The sequence below is a fragment of the Onychostoma macrolepis genome, chromosome 06, assembly GCF_012432095.1.
Source record: "Onychostoma macrolepis isolate SWU-2019 chromosome 06, ASM1243209v1, whole genome shotgun sequence".
Lineage (NCBI taxonomy): Eukaryota > Metazoa > Chordata > Actinopteri > Cypriniformes > Cyprinidae > Onychostoma > Onychostoma macrolepis.
Genome location: NC_081160.1, coordinates 7,555,942 through 7,580,908, shown reverse-complemented (window position 1 = coordinate 7,580,908; position 24,967 = coordinate 7,555,942). Strand labels below are relative to the sequence as shown.

At 37.3% G+C, this 24,967-nt stretch overlaps 2 protein-coding genes across 13 annotated transcripts in view; one reads left to right on the top strand and one right to left on the bottom strand.

The window, feature by feature from the left end:
• The window catches only part of itm2ba (integral membrane protein 2Ba), an 8,618-nt gene extending 7,100 nt beyond the window's left edge, over positions 1-1,518 (top strand). Inside the window, exon 6 of the mRNA XM_058778775.1 lies at positions 495-1,518. Within this exon, the coding sequence (XP_058634758.1) occupies positions 495-583 (89 nt within the window). The 3' untranslated portion in view covers positions 584-1,518. The remainder of the gene's footprint in view (positions 1-494) is intronic.
• Positions 494-24,967, bottom strand: abi2b (abl-interactor 2b). Of its 12 annotated transcripts, XM_058778768.1 has the most exons (12): positions 24,720-24,967; positions 20,596-20,763; positions 20,068-20,244; positions 18,736-18,753; positions 18,526-18,623; positions 14,845-14,991; positions 12,813-12,934; positions 11,976-12,209; positions 9,449-9,637; positions 7,740-7,826; positions 5,769-5,960; positions 494-4,246 (listed from the first exon to the last, which is right to left on the bottom strand). In XM_058778768.1, exons 1-12 carry the CDS (start codon positions 24,834-24,836, stop codon positions 4,071-4,073), a joined length of 1,725 nt encoding a protein of 574 aa, XP_058634751.1. In that variant the 5' UTR covers positions 24,837-24,967; the 3' UTR covers positions 494-4,070. The 12 variants fall into 12 exon arrangements, with proteins under 12 accessions (XP_058634751.1, XP_058634739.1, XP_058634740.1 ...); XM_058778756.1 differs by lacking the exon at positions 11,976-12,209; XM_058778757.1 differs by lacking the exon at positions 11,976-12,209 and having other exon boundaries at positions 12,813-12,931.

Here is a 24,967-nt window from a genome sequence, read left to right as displayed (position 1 = left end):
CAACAAAAATATTAAGCATCATTACTCTTTTCAACATTGATAATAAGAAACACTTTTTTAATGTTTTTTAAATTTTATAAATTTTTGTCATTTTCTATTCCTTTTTTAAAATATCTCTGTAGTTTAATTTTTATTTCAGTTTTAGTACATCAAGGTAAACTAAATTAAAATGAGATGTTGCCTCTGCTTCTAGCAGAAATGAATATCATGATATATGGTTTCTGCATAAATATTAAGCAGCACAACTGTTAACTTGGCAGAAATGTTTCTTTAGCAGCAAATGAGCATATTAGAATGATTTCTGAAAATGTAAAAATTTAGCTTTGTCATCACAGGAATAAATTGTAATATTTGAGAGAATTTTTTTTTTTTTTTTTTTACTATATGTATGTATATATTTTGGAGTATATAGATATATTAGAGTACATGTTGACATGATGTGACGCATAATTTGGCCACTTACATTCACCACACCATTTTACTCTTTTACACAGGTATCCAGAAGCGAGAGGCTCTCAACTGCCACAAGATTCTTCACTTTGAGAACAAGTTTGTGGTGGAGACGCTTATCTGTGAGCCGTAGGGGGGTGAAGACAGCTGGGTAACAAGATAAAACCACTTTTGACAAATTCCACTCTGACCCTTCCTCTCCTTCCATTAAACCTCTTCCTGTTTCCCCTGTTAGTGTGTGCGTGTGTGTGTGTGCGTGGGAGTGTGTGCTGCTCTCAGATTTGTTTCTCTGTATAGCAACAATCAATATTGCAGAGAGACTGAACACCAAGAGCAATATAATGCGTAGAAACATTTGTGTGTAGGCGAACATTTGGACCAGTTTCTCTCTCTTAGTAAACCTTTTTCTGTGTCTGGGTTTCTGTTAAGCGGGGAGCTCAAAGTCTCCAACAACAGGGTGTGTGGGATGTAACGTATGAAAATAACTAGTACCAAGTTGACCATGGGAGAGGGAAGGACTCGCAGAGGATAAATGTATAATGAAATCTATAAAAGATGCACTAAATGTTTAGTGTTCGTTTAAAACTGTGAACCGTCACAGATACCAGATTATACACTGGAAATATATTTGACTAGAGATTTGTGACATATGGCCAATAATAAAGAAATGCTCATAGAATTGATTTTTGTACTAGTTGCACTTTAGTCTAGGTTTTTGTTATAAATGACAGAATTTGCTCTGCTGTAAGTTAATACACTGCTAAAACATCCTATAGTAGAGAAGTCAAATCTAGAGGATGCAAAACATTTTTTAAATCTTAAAAAAAAAAGAAAATTTCCAAAAGTTAAATCAAATGTCAAAGTGCAGACTAATAAAATGTGTAACTTATGTCATTTAGGGGCTGCCGAGGTATTGGGTTTAGACTGATGGATGAATTCTGTAAAGATTGTTGAGATTTACTAAAATGTCTACCAGTTCAACATGAGTTGAAATGATTTATACTTTGCACATAACCCAAAAGGTTTTAATGTTAAACATATTAATACTAATAAAAATTTGACCACTCAGTTTGCTTGTCTTTATATCAGCTTTTTCTTAAGAAAATCTTTTTTTATTACCACTGAGATACTATTGTAGTTTTTATTAATATTTTGAATTAGTTTTTCAGATTAATTTTATTTTAGGTTGCGTCGAGCTCATTTCGAGTTCGTAATTTTTTTTCCTTTTCTTTTTTTAATGTTTATATAGTTTATTTTTTATTTCAGTTTTAGTTATTTTAGTACATTTAAGGTAAACTAAATTAAAATGAGAAATGTTGCCTTGGTGACAAGCAGAAATTAATATCTTGGTTTCTGCAATAAATATTAAGTATCACAACTGTCTTCATGGATAATAAATGTTTCTTGAGCAGAAAATCAGCATATTAAAGTGATTTGTGAATGATCATGCGACACTGAAGACTGGAGTAATGCTGAAAATTCAGCTTTGCATCACAGGAATACATTTTTTTTTTTTTTTATATTACAAAACATTTAAACTGTAATGCCATTTATTAATAATTATAATGCCACAATGTTACTGTTTTTACTATATTTTTGAGCGCATAAATGCAGACTTTGAGCATAACAGACTTCATTAAAAACAGTAATTTACGTATGTGCATGTACACAGAAGTGATTGTTTCCTACATACTTTTCTTCAATAAAAGTGGTTCAATATTTAATATTCTGAATATTAAACTGACTGATTTATGGAAATGAGGTGCAGAAAAGTTAGACCTTGGAATGGCATTGTGCATTAGTAATAAAAAAAAATTCTCAATTATGTTTAGATTTTTATTTAAAGTGTAATTTTTAAAGACTTTTTTTAAATATATATATCACTTTTAATTTCACTTAATATAAAACCCTAAAACAGATGTTAGGGTAAAACCGTTTAATTTCTCTTTATTTAAGAGGACTTCAGCAGATCTCTGGATTACAAATCTAACCACAAATCCAATTCCTCACACAACAGCATCTGATTCTTATCCGCTCCAGCAGAAAACCTTCTACGACCCTTGAACTTGGAGGAAGCACGAGCAAGTACACCAGATATATCCAGTTTATTCTCCATCAGCAGGAAAATCACAGAAATGATCAACATGCAAGACTCAATTCACACACCCTCGCCACAGACCGTTCATTGAAAATAAAGATTTGCACACAGACAAGCAAGTCAGTCACCAATGATCCAGAAACGGTGAAATCGATCGGTTTCACGCTCACATACGCACTCACACACACTTACATATAGACATCAAAGTACTCGATAGAAAAAGTCTCTGTGCATTAGTACAGTTTGTTCCACATTATCTGCATGTGGGTACGAAGAGGTTTTAAAACTTGGGCTGGTTTCTGTTTTTTAGTATCTCTTCATCCAAAAATCAGTTCTTCACATTTTATAAGATCTCCCTAAGATCACGTGCATCTCTTGTGCTTTAAAAATCTCTGTAGCTCGTCGACTGAGGACTGTCTAACTGTGCCTTTGTTATTGCAGATAAATGGGGTTCTCTTGTCTCTACACCACTCATACACCAACACAATAGTATTTCTATAATATAAATCAATATATAACGTACATATAGAATAGTCTTGTATCTTTAAGTCCACAGTTGGTCAAAGGGATGAATCGGAGGTTTAAAGATCACAATACACATGTTCTTCCTGAAGAACACCACATCCGGTGCCGAGATTCAAGAAACAACCTCTCAGATCCGAAAATATGACCATCTACGAACATTTCTTTATGGCACAAACTTCCTGAACAATTTAATAGTGTTTTTTTTTTTGTTTTTGTTTTTTTACTTTTTATCATACATACAAAGAATACACATACTTGCAAATATTTCAAGCAATAAAATCTCGTCGGAAAGAAATGAATGTAAAGGAATGGTGAAAAAGAAGTATTTTAAGGTTGTAGTCGGTCCTGTTCGTGATCCCAAACGCCACTGAAATCCTTTGGTATATCCTCCTGCTAAACATATCAAACTGAACTGCACTCAGAATGTAACGGTTTAAAAGAAACTCAACTCCCAACGCAATGAAAAACTGAAGAAAAGAAGCCCACCTGAATACTTGCGTCTCTCTCTCTCTATTACCTGGCACCACAATATGCATAAAATCCCTGTTCTGTCATTCTTGGCAAAAGCTTTTTCTGTCAGTTGCTGGTCAGTGGACAGCACACAGTTAAGAGGTGATGTAAAAGGAACATGCACATCCGAGATGGCCGTACAACTGTCCTTCTGCTAGTCAAACCCATTCCTCCAGAGTAGAGACGGATAGGAGCGAAAGCAAAGCGATCACTATCAACACAAGTCAAGCAAACCAACACTTTTCTGATACATGTTTCTAAGAGACTGAAATTAAGAGAGGAATAAATGTTCCTAATGTAGTTATCTTACACATCTGAACAGTTTTTTTCCACCGCAGTTTCTTCACCGCAAGTTCTCAGTCTGTTTGTCCGCAACAAGCTTGTGCATGACGTAGTGTAGCTGAATTCATTTGTGTTTGTGTGTATGTGCGCACTCAAAACAATGAGGAAGATGATGGACAGAGGAGCAGTGGCACCACCCGCTGGCTCAGTCAGCGTAATGCATGATGGACTCCACGTAGTTCCCAGGGAAGAGGCCCGTGGTGCCGCTCATCACACCCTCGAACCAGCCGTCGTCGTTCTTCTTGATGACGTAAATGATCGCCCCCTCCTGGAAGGACAGCTCGTCTTCTTTGTCACGCGTGTAGTCGTAAATAGCCACCACTGATGGAAATGGCGTGATAAAAAGAAGAAAAACACAATGTCTGCTCATGTATTTATTGTAATTAAGTGTTACAGCACAGCAGGGATTTTTTTCATTTAGCTTCATAGTGAATTTGCAATTATGTATGCCACTGATAAATTTAGTATCATTAGAGCTTTTCACACTGCACTTAACCCCGGGTTATCGTCATTCTAAACACTGCTTTCAAACCCGGGTAAAGCACTGTTCACACAAGTCATTCAGAATCGGGGTTAGCAGGGTCATGAGCAGCATTAGCATCGCTTTTTTTAATATTTTGGAACATTTTTGTGTGCTCCGTTTTCATTTTAATTTCAGTTACAGTTTTAGTCATTTTGATGAGTGTTTTTATTTTAGTAGTATTTGTTTTTTATAATGTCTATATAGTTTGTATTGATTTTTATTTCAGTTTTACTTATTTTAGTACATCAAGTTAAACTAAATTAAGAAATTTTGCCTTGACAGCTAGCTTAAGTTTATTTCAAGAAATGTTGCTTTTTTAAAGGTTTTTAGTTTCAGTTTTAGTCAACTATAATAACCCTAATGTATAAATCAAATTTTAAAATTTAAAAACACTAATAATGTAATAACAGTCTGCATTTTTCATACTGCACAATCTAATGTTGTGATGCCTAAATTTACTTTTAATATTTAAATCAATTGATATTTGTCGTATTTTTATGTAGTTTTTATTATTTTATACATATTTATTATTTACTTGTACGATACGATACTCAGAGTGACTGATTATCATTTTTAGTGTTTTGTATTATAATTATATTATATTTATGTAATATTTATCTGTTATTATTGACCATAATACAAAAATAATGATCAGCATTGGCCAGATTTTCAATATCCTAGAAATTAAATTCAAATTTAAAACCCTATAAATTTCTACAGAAGCCCATTTCCACTAAATAAAAAAAAGAATCATAATTATGACACAAAAAGTTATGAGATACTACTATTGGGATATGACATTTTGTCATAATTTCGACTTTTTATCATCAGATCAAAATCATCAGATAAAAAGTTATTATTATAACAAATCTTTGTAACAAATTGTCATCAAGTTTTTATTTTACAATCTCACAAATTTTGACTGTCAATTTCAACTTTCATTCAAAGCTTGATTTTCTTTTCCTTATGTAGCAAAAATGGGCTTATATAGATTTTCAGTCAAATGTATGAACTGTAAAAAATCTGCATGATTATAAATAGTTTTTGTCATTTGAGCTGAATAAGCATCATTTATGATAACATTGCTATTATTAATCAATAATTATGTTTAATCATTGCTGATTTGTTATACACTATTGAAATGCAATCATGACCAACAGTGTTGGAGATATGGATCTTTCTCCATTCAAATCAGTAGGCGCTATGCTTACATGCCTCATTACCTACAATGAAAATAGCTGCTTTCCGAGATACCCGAGCAAGTGTTTGCTGTGCACTGGGAGAAACAGCTAGAAATAAATGCTAAAAACAGAAACATACCTTTCTCCAGGTAACTGCGAGGGGCCCATGGCGGGTCTTCTTCAGCGTAGGGGTCACTGTACTCCACCACCGCTGACTCTTCCTCATCATCACCATCCTCATCCTCATAGTCCTCTGGAGGCGGCGGGGGCGGGGTTGCTTCCTCAAACTCCACCTCTTCTGCAGGAGGCGGCGGTGGAGGAGCGTCTGAGACTAAAGGGATGAACAAACAATCTCAGATATAAGCTATTTCTGGGGGAATTGGGTAACTTCTGTTTGCTGATGTGAGACAAATGACTCATGCTGGATGGGGAAGTTAAGGAGGAAAATGTGTTAGTACAGAAATTAGGGGTATTCAATTTAGAGAGGGTGACCTCAAAACAGCAGTATTAAGCAATTTTTTTTTGAAAAGGGAACTTCACTAAGGCCATGTACACACTTCAGAGAAATATGGTCAAAGCTAGTGTTTTCTCCACCACTACATCTAATAAATTATACTTTTAACTCTTTTGGCCTGAATTAAATGTTAAATTAAATTAAATGAAACAAACGATTAGTCTGACACTTATGTGCAAGTTCTATAGAATTACTCAAAACGTTATCAGTAAGTGAAACTTAAGTCAGTACTTTGAGTCATGTCTGACTTTAAATGAACCAAGAAGTGGTTCATATACAGAACATAGGCTGTTTAACAGCAACAGCTAAACAAAACAATGGCTCTTGTCACATTTTGTGAAAAATTATCCAGCATGTATGTGGCCTAACGCTGGCCTAACCAGATGCGACATGACCCCACACCTCACAAAAAGGTACCTTTTCCATATTAATCAGAGTTGTTGTCCTGACCAGCTGTGACAGGGGATTCTATTTTTGTAACGGGTTTCTATATCTGCAACGCCATGGCTGGGAACAAGGACATACAAACTATATGTCCAATGACAATCACAGTTACTGATTATATGCTTTGTATAATCTTAAAAGGCTTTAATTTGATTTTTAATATAAACGCGTGTGACTTAACCATAATGAAAGCAACAATGGATAATTGAGTTCAAATCTTGGGAAACAAGACCGTTCTAACCGTACCCTCTGTGTGAACAAGTAAGTAAGACAAAGTCACTGAGTATGTATAGTGAATAAAGTTAAAATTGCAAGTACAAGCCTGCCCACGCACTCTTCTGATTGGCTGTGATTTGTGATTGATTTTGTAGCATCTTGTAACCATCATTTGTTGTAAAAATCATTTGTTTATTCATTTGGAGTGAATAAACAAATGACTTTTGGCTGGAGTCTTATCTCATTGCATCTGGTTAGGACACACTGTTGGAAACTCCCTGCATGCCTTAACACTATGTTTTAGCAGATTATTGATGGATCAATTCAGATGTGAAATAACATGCAACAAGTCTGTGAAATACATTGAGACATTTTAATATATAAACACAAACATGCATGTTTAAATAGCATGCAAAACCTGTTAAACATTAAAAACATTCATTAATCTACCACAGACACATTTGCATGGATGCCCGTTTCTGTCATGAAAAAGAACTTTCACAATTCAGCGTTTTTTCTTGTAATTCCACATTTACATCTCACAATTATGAGTTTACATTTCACAATTTGTTTCAAGCATGAAATGAATAAAAAAAGGTAATTGCGACTTTTCATATCACAATTCATAATTTTCTTGCAGTTGTGAATTTATATATCACCATTTGGGATTTTTTTTATACTTAGAATTGCAATAGAAAAAGTTTTGTAACTTGTGAGATAAAAATTCACAATTGCCTTTTTTATTTTTTCATCCCATGGTTGAAACAAGCTGTAAACTTGTTGAATTAAGGAAAAAAGGCCCAAATTGTAAGACACAAACTCATAATTGTGAGAAAGTCAGATTTGTGAATTAAAAATCCTTTATTTATCTTTTTATTCCGCAGCAGAAATGGGCTTCCATACATTCGAGATTATTTTCCCAAACCAATAACTTACTGGTCTCCTGAACCCGAGCCACAAAGCCCATGAGCGGTAGCTGGGGGGTGATCTGGAGAATAGAGGGGGGTGGAGGGGCCATAGGGGCTACCCACCCCAACAACAGCGGCAATTCAGTTCAGAGAGGAAAAAAGAAAGGGAAGTGAGGAAACAAAAATACATTGAGTGTGGGTGAAACAAAAGGAATAAAAACAGAGGAAGTTGAGAAGAAAACAGAAGGAGATGGCAAGTTAAAAGCAATCAGATCAAGTCAATAAGACTGAACCCACTTAGTGTTGTCAAATGGCTCATTTCCACCGAGCGGTACGTTTCAGTACAGTAAGGTACGGTACGCGATTATGTCCGTTTCCATTGTCAGAAGTTGTGAATGTACCAAAATAGCCAACCGTAGGTACCAAAAGGGTGGAGCTAAACTCACTGCAGAACGTTGATTGGTTGACTAGAATCGTCACTTTTGCGTGATACAAGGGGATAAAGCTTCTCCTTCACTCGTTCCGCTCTGCTGTCCATGAGTGTTGGGCTTATTTACATCAGAGTGCGCAAACACAAAAAAAAAAAATAGAGTGTATTTTATCATTTTAGATTTTCACACAGACAATAGTGGTTTCTCAATATGCGTTCTTTTCTATTCTTGTGGACTTGTGAAACGTCATTGCCCAAAAACCCACGTAATTTTCAAATTATTACTGTTATTGTGTCATGAAATGTAGTTTTAAGAGTTTTTCAGGCGAGAATGTAATTGTTTAAAACTCAAATCTGCGGTTTATTTATAAAGACAGCGCCTATTTGAAAATTTGCTATGCTGATTTCGGAGCTCCAGGCGATCACCGGGCGCTCAGTTCTCATGTATCCGCCTAGAGCAGCCTTAGCTCGGCTAGTCCTTCTGACATTTGCCGCTGGCTCTGATGTCTCTGTAGTGAATAAACATGAGATACAATTCGTTTTGGGTATATTTAACAGGCATTTATGGTCTCATGAATCAATTATTTGTTCCTGGTCATATCGTTTTGGCTGAGCACAAAGTTATGTTTAACTTATATTTATTTTGAACTTTACCGTAGTACAACGCTCACTTTGTAGCATACGTTTGACTGAATTGTTTGCTTTTATCTTTATTTCCTCTTATATAAGCCTCTTATACTTTGTACTTACACTTTTATAATGGCTATTATTGTTCATTAAAACTGACATTTAACAAAAAGAGGCAGAGTTGTGCTTATTGTCGCGCTTTATCGTTGATCGCTACTTTCCGGCATACACCACGCCTATCAAGTAAGCGTACTGTTGGCGTTGGAAACGCAAGCTGGATCAGGGTGTTCGGTTCCGGTACTGTACTGACCCGTACCGCTCGGTGGAAACGAGCCAAAAAGTACCGACTTGGGTATCAGTCGGTACTGAAATTTTAAAAATGTTTAAATTTTTTAAAAATGTGCTTCTGTGTGAGTGCTCGGAGAAGAGTGTGAGGTGATGATCATTGTAGCCAATCACAGTCATATCCGTTGAGCACCCGAACACAATGGCCAATCTGCTCTTCAGTGCTCAAGTGCTAGTGGGAAATGGTCATTTTTTAAATTTCAGTACCGACTGGTACCCAAGTCAGTACTTTTGACAACACTAGACTGATTTAAATGATAAACAAGCTCCTCATTTAGTTGTTGTATTTATTTTCTACCATTATATGGACACTTGAGCATGTCTACGGTGTCTACCTTGGTTTTGGTTGTAGTGTGGCCCTCCATTGAGCTGGTTTTGGATCATGTTTGGATTTGTGTTCTGAGGCATGTTGTTGGGCTGTCCAGTAACTGATGACGGCCGGCGATAGGGCAGGGAACCTCCCACTGAGGGCGTGGGGTGCCGCGTCATTGGTCGGTTCATACTGTAAAAGTGAGGACCATTGCCTGGGAGACAAAGAGAAAATGAATTAATAAAACTAATTCTGTTGGTTCTTCCCTGAATCACAGTACAGGATACACAATAGGCAGACCACAATACATTCAACGATATATGAAATGAACTGAAGACACAAGCTCTGACCAAACCCTAGTGAGCCACCTCACTCTCTGCTACCTTCCCAGGCAGCATCCTAACTGAAATTAAACCTCATGATTAACTGATGTGGATCACACCACACAGACAGCAGGTCTGCAAAAGTAGCACTCATGATAAATAGACAAGAGACACATCTAATGCTCACAGTTAAAGGGATAGTTCACCAAAAAAATGAAAATTCTGTCATTAATTACTCGCCCTCCTGTTGTTCCAAACCTCCAAATATCTCACAAATTAAGATATTTTGGACAAAATCAGAGAGCTTTCTGACCCTCCATAGACGGCAAAGCAACTGACATGTTCAAGGCCCAGAAAGGTATTAAGGACATCGTTAAAATAGTCCATGTGATATCAGTGGTTCAACTGTAATTTTATGAAGCTATAAGAATACTTTTGTGCACAAAGAAAACAATGATGTAGAACGATGCAGAACGTTGATTTCTCTTAGTTATCGTATGTATATTTGGGTTCAAATAAGTAAGGTTGGGCAAAAATTGCAAGTCATCCCCTCTGTCAAAATCTTCAGACATGTTCACGAAGACTGTTATGTACAGTGTGCCTCTTCCTCCAAGGCACAGTACATCCCGGTTCTTCTCGTAGCTTCATAAAATTAAAGGGGTCATATGATGCTTTTTTAAAATATCATTATTTTGTGTATTTGGTGTAACAGAACATGCTTTAATGTTCAAAAAACACATAATTTTTTCAAACACTGTACATTATTGTAGGTCCTCTATGCCCCGCCTCTCTCAAACACTTCGTTTTCTACAAAGTCCCTCCTTCAGACAAGCGCAGTCTGCTCTGATTGGCCAACTGGCACAGTGCATTGTGATTGGCCGAACACCACAAGCACTCGTCGGAAATGTAACGACCATTTCCATAATCGCGAGCTTCAGCTTTCAAAATAAAAGTAAAAGACAGTTAATAATGTCCGTAGTTTTACCATCAGTTCAAGCCCGAGAGGGGAACAGAGTCACGTGACAGACAGTGATGATCTCCTATGTATTTGCACACAAGTCTGTGACCCTGTCTCTCTCTCTCTCTCTCTCTCTCTCCTTCACACACGTGCACACGCGCACACACACACACACGACGCGCAAAACTCCACATTTGAACAGTCAATAGCAAATACTTAAACTAATAACAAAACATACTTACAGTCGTTGATTCATAAGCGCCAGATCGTCATAGCAAAGTCAGAATTACCTCCTCTCCTAGGTTCAAGAAACAGTCGTCCATAAAATGCGTTGCTGTTCTGTTGCAAGTAATCTTAATGATTCCTAAATGCATCTACTTCCGGAAGGCCAAATAAAGTGCTTTTGCTTTCACATAGAAACACACAGCGTCTCCCTGACATGGCTGCATCAACACTACTGCAGTTACTGAAACCACGCCTTCTTTCTTTGCGTGAACATTTGGGCGGCATTACGCAAATATTTCCACATCGTGACGTAGACATGTGGGGGCGTGTTTGAACGAGCCGTTTTAGGGGGGCGTGGCAGAGTCTTAAATTTGATAAAGAATATCTCTTCAGTTTTGAGACTTTAGTCTTTGCAACTTCAGGGATCTTATCTATGCAAAATCAGCTTGTAACACTCCAAAGAGAAAGGAAAACTTGAAATCGCATCATATGACCCCTTTAAGGTTGAACCACTGATGTCACATGGACTATTTTAACAATGTCCTTATACTACCTTTCTGGGCCTTGAACGTGGTTGCTACCTTAGAAGGCAACATAAACCCTGTCTTAAAAATTATGCTTTAAAATACTATCTATCTAGGTAAGCAGCTCACTAGTTATGGAACAGAGCTATAGAGAAAAACATGACCCTCGAACCAATCAGTCCATGTAAATGTGTTGGCCCATAATAAATTCCTCACTTAAATTTGTTATGAAACATCTCATCATAAAAAGAAAGACCCCTAAGAACCACAAACAGAAAGTAGAGATGGACCAAATGATGAGATGGAGACAAATGCCACTGGGAATGTAATCCAACCAAGAACTGGAGCACGGATGCACAGCGAGCCAAGACAAACCAAGCCCATGCAGGTGAAGCCTGGGTGAGGTGGAGGAGGGATGAATCCTGGGTAATGTCGAGTCAATCATGTATGATCACGTGCAGGTTGTCACTCAAAGATGGACGAGTGTGGAGATGGATTTGAGGAGGGGGTGAGGGGACTCACCTTGAGCGGGGGTGCTAGTTGCAGCGGCAGGGTTGGTGTTGGTGCTAACGGGGAGGTTGGGGGGCAGCTGTGGGGGTGGTGGTATTTCGGGAGGGCCCTCTGCTGGCAGAGCAGGGGTCGGGGCAGGGGCAGGGGGCACTGGCTCCGGGGTGGGAGGTGGCGGAGGTACTGGAGGGGCAGGGATAGTAACGCTCGGAGGGGGTTTGGGAGGGTTGGGAGGGGCAGGTGCTGTACCTGCAGCCCCGCGCGCCACACAGAGACAGGGAGCCCAGGGGAGAAGAGAACAAGAGTGACAGAACAGTGGGAAGAAAGGTCGAAAGGAGAAACAGGGCCACAGGGAGGAGGTATAGGTGCAGCGAGTAAAAAGAGAAGAAATAAAGAGGCAGTGAACAGAAAGAGAAGTTATCATCTCTAATAATGGGACAAGAGATAGCCTTCTATACATTAACAACAAAGCTTCTTTCAGAACCTTGGACAGTTCTCAGATTCATTTACTAAAGCTGTGTTCACGCCATATCGTAATTACCGAAATTTCCAAGATGACAACACGTGACATTCTACTCATAGCTGAATTATGTGTTCCTATTGCAACACTATCAACTCCAAACCCCTCACGTGCTCCAGAACTCGTAATTACAACTTGTAAACTCAGAATATTCTTAGAGCTACGACTTGGACCAGTGACAGCTGTACCACCTGACCACTGCCGGTTCATTTAGACGTTAACTCAGAGTGCGAGGACATGGAAAGCTTTGAGTAAAATGTCACGTGTTGTCATCTCAGAATAATTACGACATGGCGTGAACACAGCATAATAATTAATTACAGGAATCTCACCAGGAAAGGCGGTGGGCGGGGCAGGGGTTGGCACGGCGATGGGCACGCCCACGCTTCCACTCCCACTGTTCTCTCTGCTGCTACTGCGACTGCTGGGATGACTGCCGCCGCTGCTGCCACTGCTGACACACACAAAACACATCATGCAAGTTAAGGTCAATCGGCATTTGCCGGTTTTACTTCCATAACCTGATGCATTTCCGAGTCGAACAGGATAGGGAACTAGGGAGAAAAAAAATGTAGTGTGGGACTTCATTTTTGTCCTCAAAAGCGAATGTACCAGAATGAAGCCAGACTGAATATAAGGGCTAAAAAACAGTTTGGTTTACATTATTCAATAGACCGTCAACAGAAAAGAAGTGTCATTTTAAAGGAAGCATGTTATTACATTTTGTTTAAAGAATTAATAATTCACAATAGAGTGTGCATTAACAAGGTAATTAGCTGTAAAAGAACCTCAAATTCAGCCTTGCACAATTCAATTTGTCCCTTAACCAAAAAAAAAATCATTTTAGCACATTGTCAAAATTTCATTGACCAGGCCACTTAATGAATCAACATTTTGCTATTTTCAGATTATCAGATGACAACTACTGATGAAATAATTTAATCAGCCTGGCTGATATTTGGCCATATCCAGATTACCAAGAGATGACCAAAGGTAATAAAGACAATACTTGGTCATTTCCAGATTAACTGGTGGTGGAATGATGAAATGGCCATGAAGAATAACCTCACATTGGACCATTTTCAGATCAGTTAATAATAAAGGCAGACTGATTTAAAAGCCTGGTCAATATTGTGACAATATTTGGCCATTGTCAGATTATCAGCAAATATCAAGCATAAGAAGTACTTCCAGATTAGATTAGAACAGAAATATTTCCTTCTTTTGTCAGTTATAAATCTAACAGCCTTGCCAATACATAATGCACATTCTGTATTTAAAGCTTTTTAAGAGAATTTAATTTCAACAATTTTGCTTGGTTAACCATTAGTCAAACTACTGAGTTTTCTAAATGTCCCAATCACTCCCACTTTATGATCAATTTCAGTCCAATTTCTGATTAATTGGAATAAACTTACACTACTTTTCAAAAGTTTAGGGTAGAAAACAGCCAAAAACTGATCTGCTGCTTAATATTGCATTGGAATTTGTGAATTTTTTTCAGTGTTCTTTGATAAACACAAAGTTCAAAAGTTGAAACTAAAATCTTTTGTAACATGACAATGTCTTTGAACAGTAGTGTATTAATGTGAATAGTTCAGATGCAAACGTCTCAAAGTGCCGTGAAATTTTCTTCTAAAATTAGCATTTTTCTCAGGCTCCTATGTTTATGTTTAGTTATTTCTCTTTAATGGCAATGAAAAGAACCTGTTTCATTGCTATTAAAGTGAAATTACTGAATTACTGCTCAATTTAAAAGAAACTTTCAGATGGCACTTAAGAGGCTTTTGCATCTGAACTCTTCATGTATAGAATCAACAAAGAAATATCTCTTCATACACATTTCGCATGGTCATGAACTGAACTGAGAAGAGAAAGAGGAGGAAGCGTTCTGTAAGAATGTGATTATGTGCTCTGTTTGTCCCCTGAGACTCTCAAAATCAGAGCGCTGAGAATGCAAACAGCAAAGAGATGAAGAGATACGGGTAAGAAAGACTGAAATAGAAAAAGACGGTGAGTGAAAGAGCAGGAAAGAGCTCTTCTTTAAGTAGGCTATGGCTGTCTGAACCCAAAAAAAGATCCAAGCAAGAGAGATAGAAAGCAAAGGAGAAGAAAAGAGAAAGTTAGTGAGTGACTGTTACTTTGACCGAGAGTCACACTGCGACAGACACCAAACAAAGACAGCTTAAAAACAGAACAGCGACAGGAAGGACAGACGGGAAAGGAAAAGAGGATGCGGAAAAAGAGGGTAAGAAAATGTGAGGGACCTTTTTTGTCCTTTTCAAAGTTTATTATTTTAAGCTTGTCCAGGGGATAATGCTTTATGTGTGGAGTAACCGTGTGTGTGTGTGCGTGTGTGAGTACCTGTACGTGCGGGTCCTCTGATTAACGGATGCAGTTCTAGCCGGGCTCTGCAGGGGTGGTGCGGTGTTTCGTGTTGGACTCTGCACATAGTCGTTAGGGACGACAGGTGGACGCACAGGCTCGAGCGTCCGGTAAGGGGAGTGCCGCCTGCCGAGGGGGGCGGGGTTAAAATATTTTAATATCCACTAAGGGGTGGAGTCAAACATCATTGATGGCAGACCCCAATAATTACATACTGGGAGATCTTGTGTAAAAATCCATTTAGAACATCACAACAATACCGTAAAGCAAACCCTCACAAGTCATATCTAATTTATAGTTATTTGTAAATCTGCTAAGCAATTAGAGTGGGCGGTATGACCAAAACAGATCAAAGTATTTTTTGTCTGGATCTACAAATAATATCAATATTTTAACCGAGTGTATGACAATACAGCTATGTTTTACTTTAAATTAAAAAAAATAGTAATAGGTTTAAATAATAAATAGTCACCTGACAATGCCTTAAGATAATCTAGTAAATTTACAAATTAAAAATACTTAATTAGAAGTAGACCAAAAATTGGTTTGACCAATACTTTTTACACTTTTCTACTTTTCAGTTAATAGATGTCACACCACTGTGCATTCAACAGGAAATGACAGTGTTTGTTCATTCTCAAGTGAGAAATGTGTAGCATTTCATCTAAACAGTAACACACAAAGAAAAAATTTAATCATTTTAATTTAACATTGTTATTTGTTATTAATAATTTCTAAATGCAAATGTTCTATTGTTTAGTTAATAAACATGCATTATTATTATTATTAAGTTTATATAAAATTACTGTATACATTACATATAAAAAGCAGAAATTAATAAGATACTTGATAAATCAGATACTTAAACACAAAAACAATCTGTATTGTATTGGTCATATAAAAAGCAATACTGGTTAATCTTTAGCTTCATATAATTTGATTTGATCTTTTTTATTTAGATGGATACAAACCAAAAGATATGATCATAAATGTCAGTTTGATCAAAAGTCCGTTTTTTTGTACAAAAAATAAGAAATAGTAAAAAAAATTATAAAACAAATTCTAAATTTTGGTGAGTTGAGCCACATTCACATTTTTGTTAAATGACTGATAAACATACACCTGTGTAAGCACACAACAGTGTACAATAATGGTGTGCTGTAGCTCAGTCTATAATAGTAATAGAGTTTAGCAAATGTAAACAACTGTTAACTGTACTTAGTTACTGTCTTAACTTGTTTGGAACACATCCCACTCAATGGCATTTTTACATTACTGTATGTTTCTTCATTGCTCTCATAAGTAAATAATGTAACTATATGTAGTAAATTTACCACAGTACAGTAACACTCTACCAGCGATACATTCTTACTGTCGCATAGTATATATTGTCATACCGCCCTTGCCTAGCAGGAATCTGTCATACGTCGGGTAGATATTTAAAGGAGCCTGTTGTGTTGTATTACAGAAGGTTGTCTGAACTGCTTGTGGTTGGTCGTTGTGTTTCCATGGTGACAGTGAGGGGTTGGGGCCGTAGACATGGGTATGAGCGGGAAGAACACAGTTGAGGTTTAACAATAACAAACATCAGCTGTAAAAACTCAATGACATAAAATAAAAATAACACATCACAAACACAACATGACAGTTTGTTCTCCACGGTGACCTGCAGTGGCAGAAAAAGGCACAAAGACTGAAACACAGATCCAGAACGCTTAAGTGTGTCAGTCCCTGAACAGAGAACAAGCCAAAACTGTTAACTACAATACACACAGTCGTAGATGTGTGCGAGCGTGGCTGTCAGGAATAGAGATTAGATAAGAGATGGAGAGAAGCGACAGAGAGAATTTCCTTTTCAACCACCAGATCAACACGTGCACAATAATATCTCACAATTTAAAGGGGTCATTTCATGCATTTTTATTGTATTATTTCACTCCTGGATGTCCATTTATAATGCAAGTTAAGCTTTTTGAATTGAAATATGATGCAAAAACAATTCAGATCAGGCTGAAATGTTCTGAGACCTGGAGCCTAAAATGCAAAACTGCATCAAATTGTTTTGTTGGCAAGTGCTTGTGACTCTTTGACTCCGCCCACGGCATGCCTCCAGGAACTTGGCTGTTTTCAGAGAGGATCGTAAAGCGGTATCTTTTTTTTTTTTACATGTATGATAAAACTAATGACTCTTTGAAAATATGCATGGATGCAATACTATTCTATAGGTACTCAAGACATGAGACTGAGTGAAACTGTGTGTGTTATGTCCCCTTTAAAGGGGTCATCGGATGCCCATTTTCCACAAGTTGATATGATTGTTTAGGGTCTTAATGAAAAGTCTATAACATACTTTGGTTAAAATTTCTCAATGGTAGTGTAAAAAACACCTTCTTTAACCTGTCAAAATCAGCTCTGTTTTCATCAAGCCGTTTTTTAGTCCATGTTGCTTTAAATGCTAATGAGCTCTGCTGATCCCGCCTCTCTCTTCTGTGGGGTGATGAGCAGTACTGTTTACTTTAGCCGCGAAACTGGCTAACTAGCATGTTATTAGGTAAGGCGATTTGCAAAGATTCATAAAAAAAAACTTTATACTCACTTCTTCTGAAGTGATTCGCGCGAACATAGACGCATTTAGGCAGATCGGGGATCGGCGAATTCACTTCAAAGCGAAAGTAACGTTAATCCTCTGTGTCTTCAGTGGCTCAGATGTCTGAAGTAAATGACGACTGCTATCTTCATTATTACATCCAACAACGAAACACCTCAATCGCTCAATTGGAGACACCTTGTCTTCCCCTGCACCGGAGTCGACACAATGGCGAACAGCTCTCAGCTCACTCAAGGCGGGTCTAAGGTAAGACGGCCTTGTCAATCAACTATCGTGGGAGCGGCCTGTACAGAACTACGTCATTCTGACAGGGCTCTCAGAACAGCCTGATTTGAGAAAGGGGATTTTAAAATAGGGATTTTACAAAAACCACTGGGTGGATTTATATCATTATAGGATGGATGTGTACACACACTTTCAACAGACATTTATGTTCAAACAACTTGAAAGTGAATTTGTTTTAAAAACGACTCGTTTCAATGATTCAGAGTCGACTCTTTCTTTTGAGCGACAATAACTTCATATATACTTCAATAATTTCGTATTCGTTTTACAGGTGTTTAGGAACAACAATTTCCATTGTCAGTGAAATCATATTGCATCACATCTGGTTAGGACAGTGTGTTCGTTTGAACAAGTGATCTTTGTGGAATGCGTCATAAGTTTTGAGTTCTGAAAGTTACAGAATGTTTTCATAGTACAATGAGCTCTATTAATCTAGGAAAGATCAAGGAAAGTTTTATTCACCATGATATGACCCCTTTTAAGGACTGCCTCTGTTCTTTCAATAGAAATCAAGACCTCCCAAACATTTCTGTACAGAAAAACAGTTTGACAAACATAAGCTTTTTTATTTAATATTAATGTACCGCAGCGAGTTTTACCTTCAGTCCAGATGGCAGTCTGACAGAATATTTCAATTAAACTACATATCTGTACACATCTATAAAGTTTAGGTCTCGAAAAAATATATTACTGGCATTTCCTAACAAATTATAACTTTCAGTTTATAAATGTCATCAAGACAAAAGTTAAAAAACCAGAGCCCTTACCCCAGGGTTCCTTTGCCCGGGCCGGGAGGGCTGGGTGGTTTCTGGGTCGGGGCGGCTGTGCGTGGAGTTGTACCCGCTTTCATATTCTGGGCATTGACCTGAAGGGTGAAGGTGAAATCTCATTATTCTGAGTCAGAACAAATGTAAAGACACTGACATTGCACTACATACACAAAACACACATCAACAAAAGCCCGACTGAATCCTTACCTTAAACCTTAGTAACCACTACACTCAGAAATGAAGGCAATAAGAAAGGTGAGGGGAGAAAAGATGCAAACCGTTAGTGTGAAGAGTAAAGAGAAACTCACGCACACGCAAACACACAAAGAGCAGCTAGTTAGGTAGCACAGTCCATATGATCCAAAGCAAAATACATTCATATTAACTTGTTGTAATGCATAGTATTTGGCAATATTACCATTATTAAAAGGTGCACAGTGCTTTTTGTTTATGTTGTGCAGACTGAAATAGCAGCGATGTTAAAACAGACTTTTTAAGTCTGTTAAAACAGCACAAAAGCTATTCACAGTCAGCCATGATTAATTTAACGAGGCAAAGTGTACAATAACTGAAATAAAGTGAGTAGCATTTAACTGGTCATGTGATCTTAACATGGCTGCTCCCAAATCAGAAAGAAAAAATAACATATTTTATATGAATTTACTTAATTTTGGATTTTACAAACACATATTTTTTAATCAATAATAATTGCTTTACCTAACATAAAATTATAGCTCTTGCCAATATTTGAAGCAGATAATATCAGGACTTTGTATGTTATTTATTAGAAGTTTTTCTGTACACCAAACTAGTTTAGTATACCTCTCCCCAACAAAACAAATACAGCAAATCGGTATTACAAATACGCAAGCCTCTAAAAGTGTGGTTAAACCTACTGTTTTCTGGTGAATTTTCATGGTAAAAAAAAACATTTGGGAATTTGAAGTGATGGTGAAAAACTTTCTCATGCAGGTTTAGTACTGGTTGATCACACAACCAATGAAAGTGACTTCTGTGTGAGCTCTACTTTTTTGTCCATGAAATGTTGCTAACACGATCACACCTTAACTTGAACTTAAGTAATACTATTGACCTTGAACTTGAACTTAAGTATTACTATTTTAATACCAATTACTAATTCCACCCTATTCAGTGTTCTTACAAATGTAAATGTGTACTTTTGGGAAGTAAACTACACAAACACACGCATACATTTGTTTTTGTGAAAAGTGGGAACATCCCATAGGCGTAATGGTTTTTATACTCTACAAACTTTATGTGCCATTGCCCTACACCAACCCTACACCTAACCCTACCCCTTACAGGAAAATTTCTGCTATTTCAGACTTTCAATACACTTTCAATGCATTTTGAAAAGTGGGGACATGGGGTAATGTCCTGAAAAGTCACCTTCTCCTTGTAATACCTATGTCATACCCTTGTCATTATACAAATTTATGTCCTTATTTGTCACCAAAACACACGCGCACACACACACACACACACACACACACACACAGAGACTGGCTTCATCCCTACCTTTACGCCATGGCCTACGTCATCCAGCAGACTGTAGTCAATGGGCTTGCGGATGTAGCGCACAGGCCTCTCAGGATTGGCTGGTGCAATGATCTTGTGTGTGCGGGAAGTGTTCTTATTGGTGGTGAGGATGCCAATTTCTCGCCTGGCCACCTTCTCTTTATGGATGTCCACCGTCTGTGGAGGAATGATGAAATGTGATTCGATGTATGCAGAAATGTAGACAGAAACACATCAAAATACAGGTTTGAGTAAGAAACCAAAACCATGTTAAAATCAATAAGAGCCTAAAAGTAGGACATGAATCATGACCATAAAATATCAAATCTAATTTGATTAATATAAAAGTAGTGCTATGTGCCAAAGTTTAATACTTAAGGTTATTGATTTGAGTAAACCTCTTACTTTAAGTATGAACTATAAAAATTTATAGTGATGCTTGCCTTAGAAATTTAAGTGAAAGTAAGCAAAATTGCAATGTACAATGTGTCCACACAACTAGATGTTTGTTATAGCAGTAAAAAGCACCTGTGAGATGTGGTTGATGGACGACTCCATGCGGCGTAGCTGAGACGCCTGTATATCCAGCATCTGGAGCACATTATTGGCGAGAGTGTTGATCAGATATGCTACGCTGGCCAAAGACTGAGTGGTGTAGCTTTTAGTTTCTTCTAGAGCTCTGTGCTTATCTGGAGACTAGATAGAGAGAGAAGGAAGAGGAGAGAGTGTTAATCTCAGCACAGAAGGATGAATAGAGGTGACAGAGAACATGATATTGACTCGTGGCCTAATTTCTGTTCCCTCATTTACACTCCCCTTTAGGAGTGTGCGATATGTATCATCTACTATACTATAATTGTTTTAACATTGTGCGAGCTGACATTAGTGAGTGTCTTGAGAATGCATGCTTGCATTTTGTTATGTAACCTATTAGAACGCCCCCAAAATTCAAGATATGGAGGGAAAAAATGCCCAGCTTCTGTTTTTATTTATTTCATATGATATAGTTAAGCAACATCACATGCAAGAGTGCTGTTTTCCTCAATATCAGCATCATTGCAAAAAACAGCTGAATAAACAAGTTAAAGGAATAGTTCACCCAAAAATTTACTCACTCTGATGTTGAGCCAAACCTATATGAATTTTATTATTATGTTGAACATAAAAGAAGATATTTTTAAGAATGCTGGTAATCAAACAGTTGATGGTCCCAATCGACTTCCATAGTATTTATTTCCCTACTATGGAAGTCAATGGGGACCAACAACAATTCTTCAAAACATTTTTTTGATTTCAACATAAGAAAGAGACTTATACAGGTTTGGAAGGACATGAGAGTGAGTAAATGATGACAAAAAATTTTTTGGGGGGTGAAATATGTGTTTAATATTAGGTGATATACATTTTAGACAATATTGCCAATATTGTCTTTCATCAATGAAAACAGTTTAAAACTAAGCCACAGAAGAACTGTTGCATGTCTCCGAACGAATCTGTGTTTTTGAATGAATCGAGTGAGTCAATGATTCAATGACCAATTCATAAATGCAGTCACTTAATTTTGTTCCTGAATGAATGAATCAGTCATTTGAACAAATCTGTTCAATAAACGACTCAATGACTCGCTTAAGACAGTGACTTGCCATCACATACTTCTGGTTTTAGTTTCATGTTTAAAGAACTATTTCATACAAAGAATAAATAAATAAAATATTCACTGAAAAAACAGCCAAGGCACCAACACAAAAATACACTTAAAATATCTATAAATAAATAAAAATGCCAGAAAATGTTGATATCTCTTTTTTGTCAATATCACACAACCATACTCCCTTTCATGATTAATTTCAATATATGAACGAGCAAAACAGTCACTGCGGTTACCAATCAGAGCAAAGCACTGGAACGGAAAAAAACGCCTTGAGTCACGGGCTGCCTCATTGGCTGCCTACAACCATCATTCATTCCCTTCCGGTGTATCCATGGTGATGCTGTCAAATATATGGGAAGGCCCAGTGATGAACGGTACGGTGAGTGAGGATAGTGGGGGAGGAGGGTAGTGTGTGAGAGAAACACGCCTGATAGCATTCAAAATAAATGAAAATTCATATAAAAACCAACTAAAACATCAGCTGTCTGAGTTAACATACTCTTGTGCCTGAGCTGACCATTAGTTATTAGTTCACCCATAGTTCAACCCCATGTTGCTCCAATGTGTATTATTTTGTTTCTTCGGTGATATATAAAAGGAGACGTCTGAATGTCTGAGCTGCTCTTTTCCATTTAACAACAGTGGATGATGATTTATTCTGCCAGTGCCAAGCTTCAAAAAAGCATCTTAAATGTATTCCACTTGGTTTGTACACTATATTTCAAGTCTTCTTTGTAATGTGACAGATTACAATGCAAAACACGCAAGAACCAATAAGATGGAGTCAATAATAATGTCATATCTGTGATGAAAGGTAATTCAACAAGCAAAAGAGATTTGTGAGCTCCAGCTCAGATTTTCAGGGAATAAGAACGTTTACTTTTTTTTTTCTTTGTGCAAAACTGCCATACGGTTTTCGAAGACTTGGAACGCTCACAAGTCCTAGTTCTACATTCATGATAGTTTTATCTACTCCATTTTCAATATATAGATATTATTTAGCCATTTGGTGTTCTACTGAAGAGAGACAATCGTATAGGGTTTGAATGTCATGATGAGCTGATAAACTATAGGTGAACAGTCACTGCACCGTCAGCTCGAGATAAAAACCTTATTTTGTCATTAACGCTTTGAGGAAAAAATCAGACCCTGTTTCATTCAATAAAACACTAGAAATCCAAAACACACAAACTTTTCTATCTATGACCATGACACATGCAAAATAATGCAACAATTAGGCTATTAACATGTCCCTTCCCAAAACAAACAAGAAATGTGATCAGGCGTATTTATTCAAAAAACATCATGACAGGAATGAAAATCTCTCTGAATTCACTAACATATCTGTATGCAATATGCATGAATTGAGGAAGTGGGAAATATTGGGAATATTGGGTTACATGCTAAACTAAAATCAGACCACAGACCACATGCAAGCAAGACTCATATCAGCCCGAGCTACAAGCTGCCATGGAAAGAAATCCAAGCTCGGACACATGAAGCTATTTATGGTATTTCTGAACCTGCTGTGACAAAGCTATGAAGTGAGAAAAATACCATGATTGCTCACAACCAGCAGACTTTATTTACAGATAACATAACAAAACGCATTCACAGAGCATCTCTGTGTTCTCTGCATGATTCCTGAGGGCCTGAATCAGGTACAATATGAACTAAGACCCCCCTGAGTCAAATCACAAAGCAAACCCTGTTTAATATCTTTACAACTGTGAGCTCTAAACTCTTAAACTCTAACCCTATGGTTTTGCGCATTAACAGGCCAGCAAATGCTAGTCAAGTATGCAATATTTATCAGGAACACATCACGACTCAAAAGTACTGGAATCAGCATCCACAGAGAACAAACTCATATCCAGTGACATCCAGTCACTGATCTGCCGGGGTCCATGTGACATGCTCTGTATTTTTGGAGCAATAAATGTCAAGAGTTTGATTTCTGATGCTCTATTTCTGAGGGATGACAAACACTAAACAGAAGTGCAGATCCTTACACACCCACTTCTGTGGATCCCCCAGGAATGCTGAAAATAACATGAATTTAGTCATTCATTTTTTCTTTCCAGAAGCACTTCACAGATTCCAGAGTGAATCATCAAACTCATGCTAGCAGGGGGAAAAATTGCATTTACCACAGTTCTTGTATAGTAGCTATGGCATTTGTGTAGTATCATAGTAAGCAAGCACTGCTTTACCATTAGACCAACATAACTAACAAACAAACGGTATTTGCAGACAACTACCATATTTGACAAAAATAAGCAGATACCACAGGTAATAATTTAAACCATAGTAAAATCGCAAATGATTAAACGCGATAGTACCAAAATACTAAAACAGAAAACTATCACTTATGCACTTATTCCCTCTAGACCATAAACTAACACAAACAACATCCTAATAATTTCAAACTAGTAGAAACATTAACACTAATAGATAACTACACTAAAAAGCAAATTTATCAAATAAAAACAGTCCATAAGCCTCCAGCATTTAGCAGCAGAGCTAACTTCAAAAACACTGCGCTGCTTTGATTAAAAGATCTTCACAAACGCTATTACTCATTAATACACCACTTTAAATCATATCACTCTGTTTTAATTAAGCATATAAAACTAATAAATTCATACTAAATTTAAAAAATGAAAAAAATAAACAGTCTTTTGATGTGATAATATTGAGGTTTACACATTGGTTTCGCTTCGGCTAGCGCGTTAGCCTACTGTTAGCTCAGCGTTTGAGGCCCCATTTATGTACAAAACCACTGAAAATAGGCAACAGAACGCCTATAAAGTGTGTTAAGTGTTGAATTAGTGCAATACAAACTAGTATGAATTACAAGCAATAATAACATGCCTTGAATTCAGTCCGCTCGACTGCATTGTCACTCGACAACACAAGCAGTCGGATCATTTATCTCTCGTTTCATTTCTCACAATGTATCTGGCTGTGTCTCGGATATTTTTTGGTTTTGTAATGTCACCTGTATGTAGTTGCTCTCGCAGTACTCGGCGACTCTCTCTAGGTTGGCGTAGCTGTCCAGCAGAGCTCCTCGACCAGCAGGAATCTCCTCTTCCAACAGCATCTGCAGCTCCGCCATCTTCACATCTTACTGATGCATGCAGGAGGAAAACACCACCATCACACTCCCCTCTCCCTCACTGATGCACGCAGGAGGAAAACACCATCACATTACCCCCCTCTCTCTCTTTCACATTCACAATTCTCTTC